The sequence below is a fragment of the Panicum hallii genome, chromosome 8, assembly GCF_002211085.1.
Source record: "Panicum hallii strain FIL2 chromosome 8, PHallii_v3.1, whole genome shotgun sequence".
Taxonomy (NCBI): domain Eukaryota; kingdom Viridiplantae; phylum Streptophyta; class Magnoliopsida; order Poales; family Poaceae; genus Panicum; species Panicum hallii.
The window spans coordinates 17979162-17994679 of NC_038049.1; the positions used below are offsets into that span (position 1 = coordinate 17979162).

Consider the following 15518-nt stretch of genomic DNA (forward strand, 5'->3'; position numbering starts at 1 on the left):
AACGGGCCAACTATGCACGCATGAAAACAGACTCTTCAACTGCAAATATCAAAAGTTACTACAAATTGCTCTACCTGTATTGCCAACTGCTCACTCCATTTTAAATTGTAGATCATTTTGATAAATATAGATACATAGTTTTTTCTAGAGTAAATTGCACTCTAGATCCTCAAACTTATCCCGCAGTTTCACCTAGGTCTCTAAACTCTCAAATCGTCCATCTGGATCCCAAAACCATGTTAAATGTTCCATCCGAGATCCCAAATGCGTCACACAAGCAACCAAAGTCGACGTAGCATTCCACGTGCTGCCACGGTGGCAAATATTTGCAACCCCGCATAGTTTTATCTTCTCTTATTTGCTTCTCCCTCTTTCTCTCCCTCTCCAATCTCTCTCTCCCTTATCTTTCCGCCATGGGTGCCCCTCTCCGCCGCCGCCTCCTGCTGCCCCTCGCGCTCCTGCAGGCCGGCGCGGCGGGGGAGGCGGGCGCGGAGGACGAGCGCGAGCTCGCGCGGCGAGGAGGAAGAAGAGGTCTGCACCCACGCCGGCAGCCAACCAGATTTCCACCCACGGCAACACACTTCGCCAGCCCCTCTCCACCCCAACCTGCAGCACCTACAGCACCTCCACACCCTCCTGAGCACGCTGCACCTCCAAGATGGGCCCTTGGACAGCCAGAGCAGGGAGCTCCGCGGCGGCGCCCATGGCCGTGGCTCGAACTCGCGATGGCGCAGGCGTCCCGGCTGCTCCGGGCCTGGAACAGGCCGGCAAGCGGCAGCTAGACCTCCCACGCGCGCTATTGCTTTCGCCTGAAGAACCAGAACTGCACAAAGGCATGGCAAAAACGTTGCTCGCCGTCACGCCACTTCCTGCACAGTACAACTGCGCACAAGGAGGAAGGGGGAAAGGGTGCTGCGGCGATGGTTTCGGCTCGGGAACGGCTCAAACGGATCCTTGGGTGCCCAAAGAAGCGGGTGGTGCAAACAATTGGACGAAGGTGCCTCACCGGCGTTGAATTTCTCCGGCGAAGTGAGGCTCTGCCATGGAAGGGGAAAACACAAGAGGCCACTAGCGCGAGCCCTTGCCGGGAGCTCCTCCTGCGGTGGACGGGGGACGACGCCTAGTTGGTGGCAGACTTGGTGAGGAGGCACTCCTACGCGGTGCAACCGTCGCGCGGGCCGGCGCGGTGTGGGAAGCAAACGGGGGACGGTGCCTGGTCGTCGGCGGACTTGGCAAGGAGGGGCTCCTGCGCAGCGCGACCTTCACGCGGGCCGGCGCGGAGGACGAGCGCAAGCGGGCGCGGCGGGGGAGGTGGGCGCAGAGGACGAGCGCAAGCGCGCGGGGTGAGGAGGAAGAAGAGGGTGAGGGCGAGCGACGGTGCTACGAGCAGAGACCGACGCGCCATGGCTACTGTCGGTGCTTTTGGAAGGGTGCTTGGTCAGTGGGGGTGGGGGTGGTCGGGGCACCCCTCGGCCGCGACGGTGGCCTCGTGCTTGACCGGCGCCGGCGGGGCAGCGGCGGGAGCGAGACGAGCAGCTGGGAGAGGGAGCACACGTAGGTGAAGTGAGAGAGAGATTGGTGAGGGAGAGAGAGAGAGAGAGGAGCAAATCGGAGAAGATAAGAGTATGTAGGGGTATTTTTGCATATGTTTGCCACCGTGGCATCACGTGGCATGCCACGTCGGCTTTGGTTGCTTGCTAATGCGTTTGGGATTTCGGATGGAACACTTAACACGGTTTAGGGATCCAGATTGATTTGAGAGTTCAGGTATCTAGGTGAAACTGCGGGATAAGTATGGAGACTGGGGTGCAATTTACTCTTTTTTCTATGCACCTAGATAAACACCATATCTAGATACATAGCAAAAACCATATATCTAGAATTGCTAAAATAACCTACAATTTTAAATAGAGGGAGTATTAAACTGGAGATTGGAGGTTGTACGTATATGATCTTTATTGGTCTACCAACCATGTATGATCTTCCATGAAAGAGAAGGCAAAGATACCGGTAGGAGTGCAACAGTAAAAAAATAGTGGATCTACGTAGCTTTTCTTGCAAAACCTTAAGCTTTGGCACAACAATAGTTCACCTCTTTATGTTCGATAAGTTGTAGACTAATAAGATAGAGATATCAACGGATGTGATTGTCCCTGAGTTCAGGTCCTATCTCCGGTGCAATACTGACAAGGTCATGTACGGGTAGCTATGCATTTTGATTATGTTATTGGCTTCATTGTAAGCGCTTGGCATTCAACATCTAGACTATAAGAACCTACACAGGCGCGTTGTATATGCTTTCACTAGCTAAATGGTAGTAACAAACCTTAATCAACTTGATCAAATTTGAACGACATGCATAATGTGCATGTATTGCATGCTGCACACTTCACAATATGATTGCAAAAAGAAGTTCCGTTGAGATAAATTTTCTTTATTCTCATTTTGTTGGTACTAAGGTCACATGGGAAAAGCACCCGTAGGAACATTGGAGATTGATTTGAGGTGGTTGAGGACAACATAAACTGCGGTGGACATTAGATCGCGGAATGGTAGTGTTGGCTCATGGAGTTGAGGAATAGGGAGAGATCGAAGGAGAAAGAGAGGGCCAATACATGGTTGCTGAATAAAGTAATATTATTTTATCTCTATAGTAAAAATATGTTAAAGTCAAGGTTTTTACATCATGTTGATGTAGACTCCTTGAACCACGTTTTAGCTAGTCATCTGCATTACCAAAATATACATAGCCAAAAAGAAAGAAAAGAATGAGCTAAGACGCTAATGACAATCAATCCAAAGACTAGATCATGGGAGAAGGCGAATAAACAAAGAAATACAATGTTCTTCGTTTAATAAAAGACAAATGAAAAATAATTGCAATGACAACTTAAGGGCAGTGAAAAAAGGGCTTCATAAGAAACGGATTCGCTCTGTTTTGGGGGTTGAGGGGTCAGGTGCCATGACCGATAGGGTCATAGCAACTGCACTGTTGTGATTTTCAATATTTGATTAAGTTCAATAGATAATATTGGATTAAATACATTAGCGAATATTTGATTAAATTCATACAAAATCAATGACTGTTGTAGTACACTATGAGTCGGATTTGGACCGTGTAGTTTACAATTGCAGTGGTATACAATATGCTTGACTTAGTATGTTATAAAAATTAAAAACATAAAATAGATATCGATTTATGGTTTTCATATTTATTTAGAATAAAAAATTATGATGATAAAGTTATATCTGAAGGTGTCTAGCCACGCTATTAGCACGGGGCATCATACTAGTTATTTAGAATTTCAGGTGTAGTTGTGGTGCTGCTAACAGAAATTCCTTTTCTTTCCGCACCCAGCTCTTGACCGATCTTTGCAGTCGTACAGGCACATATGTAACCCATAAGTCGAGCCAGTAACAGGCTATCCGATTCCTAAAAAGCTCCTCGTCATGCCCTTGCAATTGCTTTCTCTTACTAGCTACCCCAAAAGTTCTCTGTGTTCTCATGCTTGATCTCCGTGTGCTCATGCATGGCTTCTCAACCTGAATATATGCAAACCCATGTTTAGACTTCCAAATCATTTGGTGTACCATCGCTTCAGTATTCTGGTGGAAGTAATCTATTGCCTTTGGCAGCATAATATCTTCCAGCTGTTCCAGGGTAATGTCCGTATGCAAGCAATGTAGCTCCTCGCGGACTATGGCAGCTATTTTAGAACTCCTATTTGCTGGCAGCATGTCCTCTAAACAGCCATGGGGCGAAAAGGAGATACCAGTTTTCAGATATGGATAATCTTGTAGAGATATTATATCTTCAGATAGTGATGTCTTCTGTTTGCTGTAAACAGATATTGAGACTTGACACTGCAAATACAAATTAATTATTGGTTCTAGCAAAACTTCTGATAATCCTGCCATGTCTAGGTTGCTAAAGCGTTGAACCTCATGCTGACCATTGCAACAGAGTGGGTTTGGCCGAGCCCACTGCAACAAGTAGCTGTTGAATTTGTCCCAGTGTTCATTATGGTATGAATAAAAAGATGGCCCCCATGAGAAGTCTTGAGCAGGCAGTTGAGAAAGTTCATTCCTAATATTTTCAAATGTACACTTGAAATGAGGGGCAAAAAACTGCAAGCACTTAATTGCGATCCCAAATATATCTATACTCTCCGAGAGTTGAACAGCCAAACTAAAGAAGATATTACCCTCTGGTGTACCATCATACTGGACAAATGTCAAGCTAACGGTGGTTCCATACTCTGAAGTACGGATCGGCACCAACCATAACTGAAAGGAGGGATACTTGTTTCCCCGAACGATTTTATGATGTAGTTCCTTGCCCGCAAAAAGGTTCTTGATAAAGGAGTCAAAGGGCATGTGACAGCGTGGTGTGCCACCAAACTCTATAAATCTCAGAAACTCACTAGCACCATCTGCATACCACTCAAATCTTTGAGCAGTGGATCTAATCAACTCATTGTTGTTGCGGTTCAGAACAGAGAAAACAAATGACTTTGTAGCATGCACAATACGGTTAGGAAGGGAGGAATTCTTTACCTCCCGTTTCATTTGTTGGTCTTCTAGGATTCTCTGCTTGCATTTGTGAAGTGTGTCATCGCACTCTTGAGATGCACGCTTCAGCTTCCTACGCCAGCACAGTAAGGATGCATCTGTGATCTGCCACTTTTCAGATGTCTCAAGAGCAGCCTCCAGCCTGATGTGAGCCATCTCTAGCCTCTCCAAGTTTCTGTTCACATTTGATTCCTCTTTCTCCTCATATTTTTGAACAAGACAGGATAGGATTTGGCTAACTGTCTCCTGGGCAATCGCAGCACTGACCGATTCCGCCATTAGAATTCAAGCATCTGTAGCATCCCTTGCCTGCTCAGAAAAAAAATGATATACAACAGCATGCATAAGAGCTTAAATGATGAACTTTAGATCATGAACAAAGTTTTAGCTTAGCGGTTGTAAGAACGTACCTTCCAATGAATTGAGTGAAAACTGTGGATAGAGAGGTACTATTTGGGATGTTAGAAAAGAACGAGAACTTGCGGTACTATGGGACAACAACAACTGATGTTTCAGATCAGCTTAGCAGCTGCAAGAACCTTCCTTTGATTGACTGGTATGGAGGATGCGGACAGGACAGGTAGCCTGTGTACAGAGGGTAAATCATACTGCGAGGGATTATAAGAATTTAAGGAGAAGATTGTGATGGCGCCCAAGACTTTGACGGGGTAAAAGTTAGACATCTTTGGTGCTGAGAGGTTGTGTGGATTTGGCCTCTATAGGGGAAATCATGTAGTCAAGAAGTCTGACTTAAATGAAGGATGAGAGTTTCAACTTTGTTACAGGTTTGAATATATTCGACCAGCATTGAATTATTATGTGGAAATAAGTGGAAGAGGTGCGTCAAGTCATGTGAAAATGGAGGTTGGTGTGATAGCTAACAACGACAGGGAAAGAAAATGGGGACATGAAATAGAGTTTAAAATTATTTCATCTATCACTGGCATTTTCTAATAGAATGAAGCCAATATACAAGTCAATGTAAATTTATTTCCATGGCTGATGTCTAATTGACTCACTACATTTTCCGACGAGCACGCGGATGGGGCTGTGAGGTCTGAGGTAGGCTGTTATGCAGTCTCCAACAATGAAATGGAATAGTAGAACATTCATTAGACCAACATTGGTGGCTGTAAATCTTCACAAAGTCTCAATATCTCTATGAAACCATGTCAAGCTCATGGCACATACCTACAAATTCAAATTTCATTTTTACAACACCAATATACATTTATGATGAATCATTGCTAAAAAAATTAATAGTTCATTGTGCATACCTCCAAACTCAAATTCCACGTAGAAATATATATAATATACACAATACAAGACACATATTAAGAACCCTCATAAAGGAGTGACATGGTACACTTGAATAAATACCAACATGACACAAACATTACTTCTTATTTAGATCAACATGACACAGATTTTGTATATGTAACTCTACAACCAAGAAGATGCTGTTGCTCCTACTGCCCCTGTATTTTGAGCGTTACACCCATATTCTTGCCCTGACAGTATGTGTACTATGATTTTTTTGGCTGAGATTTGTCCTCAGCTATGAATATTAATTCCAATATTTGATCATTTACCTGCTGCAAAATTTAACTTTTATTATTCCATTATGACCGCTTTCCCTTATGGATCCATATCACATGACTTTGAGATTCAGGCTACAAAGTCACTTTCCTTTTCTTTCTGCATCCAGTCCATGAGTGATCTTTGCAGCCGGACGGGGAGAATGAGGTTGAGATCGAGGAACGAAAGAAACTACGAAATATTCTACTCTAGACCGAAGAACTGGATGAACAGGAAGGCAAAAATCAACCCAGGTGGCGAGATAGTAACTGCAAATAAGGGAATCAAGAACCTCATACAGACGTGGATCCGATCCCAGCGCCGTTAGAGCGGCGGCGAACTACAACTACCAAACCTAGCCTAGGGTTTAGAGTTCTTCTTCCTCGATAAGTTCTACTTCCTCTCACCCCAACAGGCCTTATACCGAAGGCGGGGATTACAATAGAGTTTAATTAAGCTCTCAGCTAAACAGTGTTTACGACTAAAGAAACAAGTGAAATTAGGACGTGAGCCGTCGGATGACGAATCGACGCCTGACTCGGAGCCGATGAACCGATGCGCTGAGTGCCGACTTCCCATAGCTTTTTGCGACTGCATAAGACTGATTAAACTGAATGGTACATGGCTTTGCTGTTGCCTGACAAAGCCCCCTCCTCAACATCCTTGTCCTCAAGGATGGAAAGATGGAAACACCCATCCGATAAAGTTTGCATCCTCCCAAGTGGACTCAGATACTGGTAAGTTTGACCATTGAATTAAGCACTGCACAACAGGCTCATTGTTATGGGGAATCATTCTTCTCTCCAGAATTTCTACACGAGCTACCTTTATGTTTCCATCAGCATCCATGAGTGGTAGATCAGGAGTTGGTACTGCTTTTGGTCCAATATGTTTCTTCAATTGACTTACATGGAACACTGGGCGTAAGTGACAAGTCTCAGGCAACAAGAGTTTGTATGCCACCTTACCCACTTATTCCAGAATTCTGAATGGCCCATAATACTTAGAATGAAGCTTGAGAGATTTGTGAATACTCAGAGAGGAGTGCCTATAAGGTTGTACCTTAAGATAGACCATATCACTCACTTCCAACTGCCTTTCAGTTCGGTGTTTATCAACTTGATGCTTAATTCGAGCCTGTGCTTTCACTAAATTGTCCTTGATGAGTTGGTTTGCCAATTGCCTATTCTGCAAAATGTTCCTTCCTCCATCATCAGGACAATCTGGTAGAACTACTTCAGCCACTAATGGAGGGGGAAATCCATACAAAGCTTGAAAGGCTGTCAAATTTGATGATGTGTGGTAGGAAGTGTTGTAAGCATTGATTAACTCTTTCAGTCTGGCCATTAGTTTCAGGATGATAAGCAGTACTGAAATGAAGATTGATGCCCAATGACTTGAACAGAGCTTGCCATAGTGATTTCTGTCCCTATCAGTTACTATCACTGAAGGTAAGCCATGCAGCTTAAATATGATTTCCAAAAACAATGTAATCACATGCTGGACTGTGAAAGGGTGACTTAAGGTGAGGAAATGGGCATACTTTGTAAATCTGTCAACAACTACTAGGATAACATCCTTGTTGGATTTAGGAAGACCCTCCACAAAGTCCATTGAGATATGAGTCCATGCCATGTCAGGAACTGGGAGCTGTTCAAGTAAACCAGGATATGGTGTGTGTTCAGATTTGTTTTTCTGGCATATAGGACATGACTTAACATACTCCTTAACCTGCCGATGCATCTTGTTCCAATAAAATATTGATTTTAATCTCTGATATGTAGCTCTCTCTCCAGAACGTCCCCCCAAAGCTGACTTATGAAAACTGTCCAACAACTGTTGTCTGAGATTTCCAGTTTGACCAATCAGCACTCTGCCTTTATATCTTAGGATACCATTTTGCAGAGAGAATGATGAACAGCTGAATTATCAATACTGAGTTTGGTAATGAGATCTTGACACTTAATATCTTAAACGTATGATGCAGTGACTTGTTCAATCCATACAGGTACCACACAAGAAATTGCCAATGATTGTGCATGAGAAGCTCTACACAGGGCATCAGCTACTTTGTATTCCACCACATAATTGAATCCCAACAGCTTTATTAAGAGCTTGTGTTGTATTCCATCAATAAGCCTTTGTTCATGAATATATTTGAGGCTTTGTTGATCTGTTCTTATAATGACAGAAGAGCTAGCCAAATAATGTTTCCATTTTTTTAGAGCTTCCAGTATTGCCACTGCTTCTTTATCATAAGTGGACATTGTTGCTGCCTTTTTGCACAATGTCTTGCTGTAAAAGGCTATTGGTTTACCCTGCTGCATCAGAACAGTGCCAATACCTTGTCCACTGGCATCAGCCTCTAGTACAAATGGTAAACTGAAATCTGGTAGGGCCAAAACTGGAGGTTGCAACATAGCTTGTTTTAGTAACTGAAAAGCTTTCTCTTGCTGGTCAAACCATGTAAAAGCATCTTTCTTCTGAGCATCATATAATGGTCTGCATATCACCCCATAGCATTTGACAAATCTTCTGTAGTATCCTGTCAAACCCAGAAATGCTCTTAATTGAGTGATGGTGTTTGGAGATGGCCACTGTTTAATGATATCTAGCTTTTGAGGATCTGTTGCCACTCCCTCTTTGCTAATAATGTGGCCTAGATATTCAATCTCCTGTTGAGCAAAAGAACATTTACTCATTTTGGCAAAAAGTTTGTTATGCCTCAGAACCTCCAGGACAGATCTCAGGTGTTTCACATGATCAAGCAAAGTTGAAATGTAAATCAGTATATCATCAAAAAATACCAATGCAAATTTTCTGAGGAACTGAGCCAACACAGAATTCATTAGTGACTGAAAAGTAGCTGATGCATTTGTTAGGCCAAATGGCATCTGTTATCCTCAGTATATGGGTCAGTATGATGGGGAAAAGTGGACCATTCAGGACCTCCATTATATATGAAGTGCGCTCTAGAAGTATGTGGTGGAGTATAGAACTGTCTATGAGCTCCAGGGTGTGGTGCATGCTCTCCAAAATGAATTAGACTTGTTGACATGTATGGTATGCTGAGGGACAAAAGGAGGTTTGGTACCTTGCTGACCAATAGCAGTATGCTTACCCTTTACATTGGATCCCATATCTTCAGGTGCCTGCACCCCTACCTTGGTAGTCAGCTTGTCCACAGAAGCTACCAACTTTCCCAGTGAATTCTCCATAGTGCTATTGAAAGCATATTGCTTCTTCATCAATTTGTCCAATGTTCTTCTGATCGCATCCACCTCATGTGCTGTGGCATAAGCCACTGCCTCTGGATCTGAGATTTGTGCCCTTCACCACTTGCAGATCGGTTTGAGACTAGCTCTCCCCGTCTAGATCAGCAAGCCAAGTCTACCGCCGCCTGGGTTACGGGTGTAGCTCCGAAATTTTACACAAGGACTTGCCTTGCAACCCTTGCTACAGGTAACCCACCACTTTCGCCTCCTCGGTTCTGAATCAACCTTGGCTCAAAAATTTTACACAAGAACAATGTCTTGCAACCCTTGCCGTGGTCATTTCTACCGATAGTGAAAGGGAAAATTGGGTGTTGTTCACAGATCAGGGTGGGATGGGCGGGATTTTGCACGAGTGAGTCGAAAGCACCAAACCACCGCACCAATCGGACTTGACCTGGAACTATGGCTTTGGAAAAGAAAAAAAATCCAGCCAAGGACTGCCGGCTTTGATACCAATTGAGAGGAACGAAAGAAATTACGAAATATTCTACACTAGACCGAAGAACTGGAAGAACAGGAAGGCAAAAATCAACCCAGGTGGCGAGGTACGTAGTAACTGCATATAAGGGAATCAGGAACCTGACACAGACGTGGATCCGATCCCAGCGCCGTTAGAGTGGCGGCGAACTACAGCTACCAAACCTAGCCTAGGGTTTAGAGTTCTTCTTCCTCGATAAGTTCTACTTCCTCTCCCCCCAACAGACCTTATACCGAAGGCGGGGATTACAATAGAGTTTAATTAAGCTCTCAGCTAAACAGTGTTTACGACTCAAGAAACAAGTGAAATTAGGACGTGAGCCGTCGGATGACGAATCGACGCTTGACCCGAAGCCGATGAACCGATGCGCTGAGTGCCGACTTCCCATAGCTCCTTGCGACTGTATAAGACTGACGAAACTGTATGGTACTTGGCTTTGCTGTTGCCTGATAGGGGTACCCATAAGTCGAGCGAGTCATCATACGTGCCATCTGACTCCCAAGCTCATGATCCTGTCCTCGAATCTTCTTTCTCTTCGTAGATCTTCCAAAAGTTCTCCGTGTCCTCATGCTTGTTGTCAACGCGCACATGCTTGGCTTCTCAACCTGTATGTGTGCCGGCCCATGTTTAGACCTCCAAATCATTTGGTAGACTGTTGCTTCAGCATTCTGGCAGAAGTAACCTGTTGCCCTTGATAGCATGATCTCCTCTAGTTGTTCCAAGGTAATGTCCGTATTTAAGCAATGATGCTCCCCACCGACTATCGCCATTGATACAGAACTTTTATTTGCCCGTAGCATGTCTTCGGAAGAGCCATGGGGTGAAAAGGAAATTCCGGCTTTCAGATATGGAGAATCTTGTAGGGACATTATGCCTTCGGATAGAGAGGTCTTCTGTTTGCTGTACACAGGCAGCGAGATCTGGCTCTGCAAATAAAATTCAATTACTGGTTCTAGTGAAACATCACATAAATTTGACATGCCCAGGTTCGTACTACGTCGAAGCTCATGCCTATCATGTTTTTTGCAACATAAAGGGTTTGGCGTAACCATTGAGACACAAGGCTGTGAAGATTGTCCCAATGTTTTTTCTGGGAAGAATAAACAGATGGCCACTACTAAAAAATAATCTTTCATCCTTCTAATTTGTTCCGGCCAGTTTTGGACCCGGGACTAAAGAAAACATTAGTCCTGGGTCCAACGGCTAGGACCTTGTCGGGAGGATGGAGGGACATTTAGTCCCGGTTAGAGCCACCAACCGGGACTAAAAGTCTCTCATTTTTCTCGGTTGGTGACTCTAGCCAGGACTAGAGGCCCACGGGCCTATTTGTCCAGGCTGGAGCCACCACCAGAAATAAATGAGGGACTTTTAGTTCCAGTTGGTGACTCCAACCGGAATTAAATTTCACAGGTCATTTTATCCCCTTCTTCCTCTCTACCCCAAGCCATTTCTCCATTCGTGTTCTTTCTGTTCTTGGCTCTCGGATGAGTGGAGGTCATTCCAATTTTCTTCATGATTTGTGAACGCTTTTAATTCCCCCATCCATCCAACGGTTTAAAGGTTAGAAACTTCATCCTCTCATCTTCCATTGCCATTGTAGCTCGTTTCATGGTTTAGAAATAGAGATTTTTAGGTTTTTTAGATTGGGAAAAATATTGGAGTTTTTTCGATTTATACACCATTTGAGCTCAAACTACTTAAGGTTTGCATAGAGTAGAAAATTATTTTTTGGAATGGGAGTATATACATAGAGAGAGGAATACTATTTAGAAAAAATATGGATATGAAAATGAGTATAGTAGAATTTTTTATTTTTAGAATGAGAGTATGCATATACAACCGTACGTGAATTTGAATGTGAAATGTGAAATTTCAAATTGAATGTTTATATGCAATGTGAAATGTTAAATTGAATAATTATCGAAAGTAAAAAAAAGATGTATACTTGGTATTATACTATGAATGAATTACTTTGACACTCTAATGATGTATTTATTCAGGCTCACATTGAAACCGTCGAGAAGTAAAAAATTCTTTGTTTCGGAACATATATCTGTCGTTAACCTTGACCATGCGGTGATGATATTGCCATTCGGAACAAATATGATATTTGCAACACGGTGCGATATAAGGACGTGATGAAGGAGTATGGCCTTGGTCCCAATGAAGAAATCCTCACCTTTGAGCGAGGTCAGGATGCCATCATTCGGACCAAAGCTGCATTCCTTCATCACGTTCCTATGCCACATCGAGTCGCGGATATCACGTGCACATGCTTTTCTGGGCACCTCTCGTCTCTCGGCGACCCAGATTGCAGGCCATGATGAAACTGAAACACACCCTGGAGTTGCTAGATGGAAATATGAGTTTCGCAAGAGACTTGTTCCCCGGAAGTCATGCTTGTGCTTCCAATGCAAATGTGCAAGCTATATGATTACTACATGCTCACATCTAGCCGTAACGACTGCACGTTGGGTGTACGGATTAAAGATGAAGATTACTTTCGTGGCGAGAATATGATGTGGTTGTATTTTGAAGAATTATACCAACTATACCATCAAGACGCCCTTAACATCAGTTTCGTTAGCACCTAGCTTTTGTAAGTGGTGTTCTTCAATTTTCATTTACATAATTAGCGAATCTTATTACATGCCCTCAATCGATAGATTTCTTGTTTCTTTTGTACAATGTAGAATGGAGATTCAAACTTGCAGGAAGAATGAGTACTTTCACTTGGGCTTCATTGACCAAGTGGTTGTAAATTGCGTTACTCTAAAGGATAACCCTCAAGAAATATTTCATAACAAGTTCTCATCCATTCAGCATTGCAAGCAGAATACAGTATTTCCTTAAAACTTTTGCTGAGTGTTTTCCACTGTGTAACCCTTTTACTTTTATATAATTAAATTTTTCTAACCCTAACAAAAGGTAGCTCTGTATAATCTTTTAAAAATCATTGGATACTAGTTAATATAATTCCTGACATGCGCTTAGCAATCTTACGTGAACCACCTGTCAAAATGAATTAGGCGCTGCTAGCGCCACCCGGACGTCCGATACCGGGTGCTAGCATCGGACGCTATAATCACCATCTGATCAAACGAGCCACAAAATGTCACCATCGTCTGATCAAAAAGAAAAAATCCCGCCGAAACATGCTGCCATGTTACATGCAACATTGATCCAGTGCACTCTTGCTTAGGGAAACCGAGCACGACCACCTGGTGGAGATCACGGTGAAGTTCCACTTTTTAACCTATAAGAACCATTTTCGCAATCAAAATCTGAGTTTCTGCATAGATCTGTATCTTTATGCCATAAATCTCTAGTTTTTCTTCATAAACCAGTGATGCAACATTTAAAAACAACAGCTGCAACATTCAGAAATAATGATTTGAACATAAGAAATGTAATATGCAAAAAAAGAATATATATCAATTATTAAGGGATGCAACATATTTACTCTATTGCAGCATCGATGGATGCATATTGCAACAATGAAAATCAACTCTTGCAACAGATACATAAGAAATACAAACAACACACCACCAAGAAATATGCATTGCAATATTTGAAAATAACAGCACCCGACATTGGTGGAAAATACTGCAACAAACCCAATGGCCATCTTCAAGATTAAGAAACTTGCAATATCTATAATCGCCTCCTGAAACATCCAAAACAGCCAATTTCAACATTCCTTGTCTGTGCATGCTCGAGCTCGTGGGGGTTGGGGCTCTATTGGGGGGGGGGGGGGGGGGGGGGCGTCGCCTGGCCAGCCATAGAGGTTTGATTCTAAGGAAGAGTACGCGAGAAAGCAGAAGGAACCATAGAGACCAAGAATCAGGAGAATAGATAAGGCTATGGGAAAGAGATAAGAAGCTGCGGTTAAAAAATCAACAAGAGAGGTAGGTGTCGGTGGAAGGCCTCGAGATGGTCACGCACTACATGAAAATAGGATATTTTCATCGGCCACTTGTAATTTCGTCGGCCAAAGAGGCGGCCGACAAAAATATTCAATTTATTTCGTCGACCAAAACAGGCCGACGAAATTACGACTTATTTTCGTCAGCCCAGAAAGGCCGAGGAAAACATCACCCTATTTTCGTCGGCTAATATTGGGCCGACGAAACTACAACACTATTTTCGTCGGCTAACCCTAAGCCGACGAAACTAGCTTTAAATTCGTCGGCACTCTGGGCCGACGAAAATAAAGGTACCTAACTACCGCGCGCAGTACCCCCACACTCACACACAGTACCTTTCTTCCCTCTCCCCTGCCCGACCCCGCGCACGCCCGCCCCCGCATCCGCCGCCCACGCCGCCGCCGCCGCGCGGCTCGGCCCCGCGCCCCGTGCGCCCCGCCGCCGCCGCCCGCACCGCCGCCCCGCGCCCCGCCGACCACCGCCCGCCTCGGCCCCCGCCTTCGCCCCGCGCCGCCCCGCGGCCCCCGCCGCCGCCCTGCGCAGCCCGGCCTTGCCCCACGCCCCCGCGCCCCGCCGCCCCGCGCCCGCGTCCCTGCCTCCGCGCGCCCCTGCCCTTGCCCGTGCGCCCCGCCGCCCCGCGCCCGCGTCCCTACCCGCGCGCGCCCCTACCCCTGCGCGCCCCTGCCCGTGCCCGTGCGCCCCCACGCGTGGCAGCCCTTTGCCCTGCCGGCGCCCGCGCGCCCCTGCCCGTGCGACCCGCGCCCCCGCGCGTGGCAGCACGTTGCCCCGCCCGCGGCCGCCCGCCCCGCCCGCGCCCGCGCGCCCCGCACCCCTGCCCACGTGCGCCCCTGCCCGTGCCCGTGCGTCGTGCGCCCCCGCGCGCGGCAGCCCTTTGCCCCGCCCGTGCCCGCGCGCCCCTGCCCCCGCGCGCCCCTGCCTGTGCGCCCCGCGCCCTGGCCCGTTGCCCCACGCGGCCCTCTGCCCCGCGGGCTCCCACGCGGCTCTGCCCCGCGGCCGCCTCCGCCGCATCGCGCCCCCGCCGTCGCCGCCACCTCGCGCGTATAGGCAGTTGATGATTTTTTGTATCACGTACGTGGCGCTCATACGCGTCCGATATTTTCCATCACATCGGACGTCCTACAAGTAGCATTACCGAAACGAATTTCTACAAGCCGCTTATTCTGTGCCTAGGAAAATTGATGATTTTTTCAGGCCTTCGTGTATAGGCAGTTGGCTAGATGCATGTGGAAGCATCTTACCATCCTCGTTCAAAAATGAAACATAAAATCCAAGGCAACTATGTACTGGGTCCCACTAGTTATTCGTGTCGGTCTCCATTTAAGCCGATAGTGATAGCTGTTATCCGTGCTAGCATCATGATCAATACTACTGCCACAGATAGGCTATCCTTCTCCACGCGGACTCCGTTGTGCCAGCTCTATAATCGGTACAGATAAGGTTTTAGAGCCAGCACGGACAACCTGCTCTCAAGTATTGACTGCATCAAACAGTGCGGACCGACGCAATATCCAGCCCTGTACATCCGGTACCTCCGGCGGCACTTGTACTGCTAATGGGTATACAAACATGCAACTCTCCTGTTTACGTTTTTAGTACTACTCACTAGATTTGTTAGTTACTAGTGCTCACATGTCTAGTGTAAGTAGTTCCAAAATTCCAATCAATCAC

The 15518-nt window shown here is 45.5% G+C and overlaps 1 protein-coding gene across 4 annotated transcripts; it reads right to left on the minus strand.

Annotated features, from left to right (window-relative positions):
- Positions 1 to 2785: 2785 nt before the first annotated feature.
- On the minus strand, positions 2786 to 5156 carry LOC112902040. 4 transcript variants are annotated; one of them, XM_025970937.1, is made up of 3 exons: positions 4983 to 5156; positions 4558 to 4881; positions 2786 to 4433 (listed from the first exon to the last, which is right to left on the minus strand). In XM_025970937.1, exons 2-3 carry the CDS (start codon positions 4598 to 4600, stop codon positions 3298 to 3300), a joined length of 1179 nt encoding a protein of 392 aa, XP_025826722.1. In that variant the 5' UTR covers positions 4601 to 4881; positions 4983 to 5156; the 3' UTR covers positions 2786 to 3297. The 4 variants fall into 4 exon arrangements, with proteins under 4 accessions (XP_025826722.1, XP_025826721.1, XP_025826719.1 ...); XM_025970936.1 differs by having other exon boundaries at positions 2786 to 3543; positions 3628 to 4881; XM_025970934.1 differs by having other exon boundaries at positions 2786 to 4881.
- Positions 5157 to 15518: the final 10362 nt, after the last annotated feature.

Excerpts from the sequence above, each read along its gene's own strand:
- LOC112902040 (XM_025970934.1), bottom strand. The coding sequence starts at position 4,851 with ATGGCGGAATCGGTCAGTGCTGCGATTGCCCAGGAGACAGTTAGCCAA.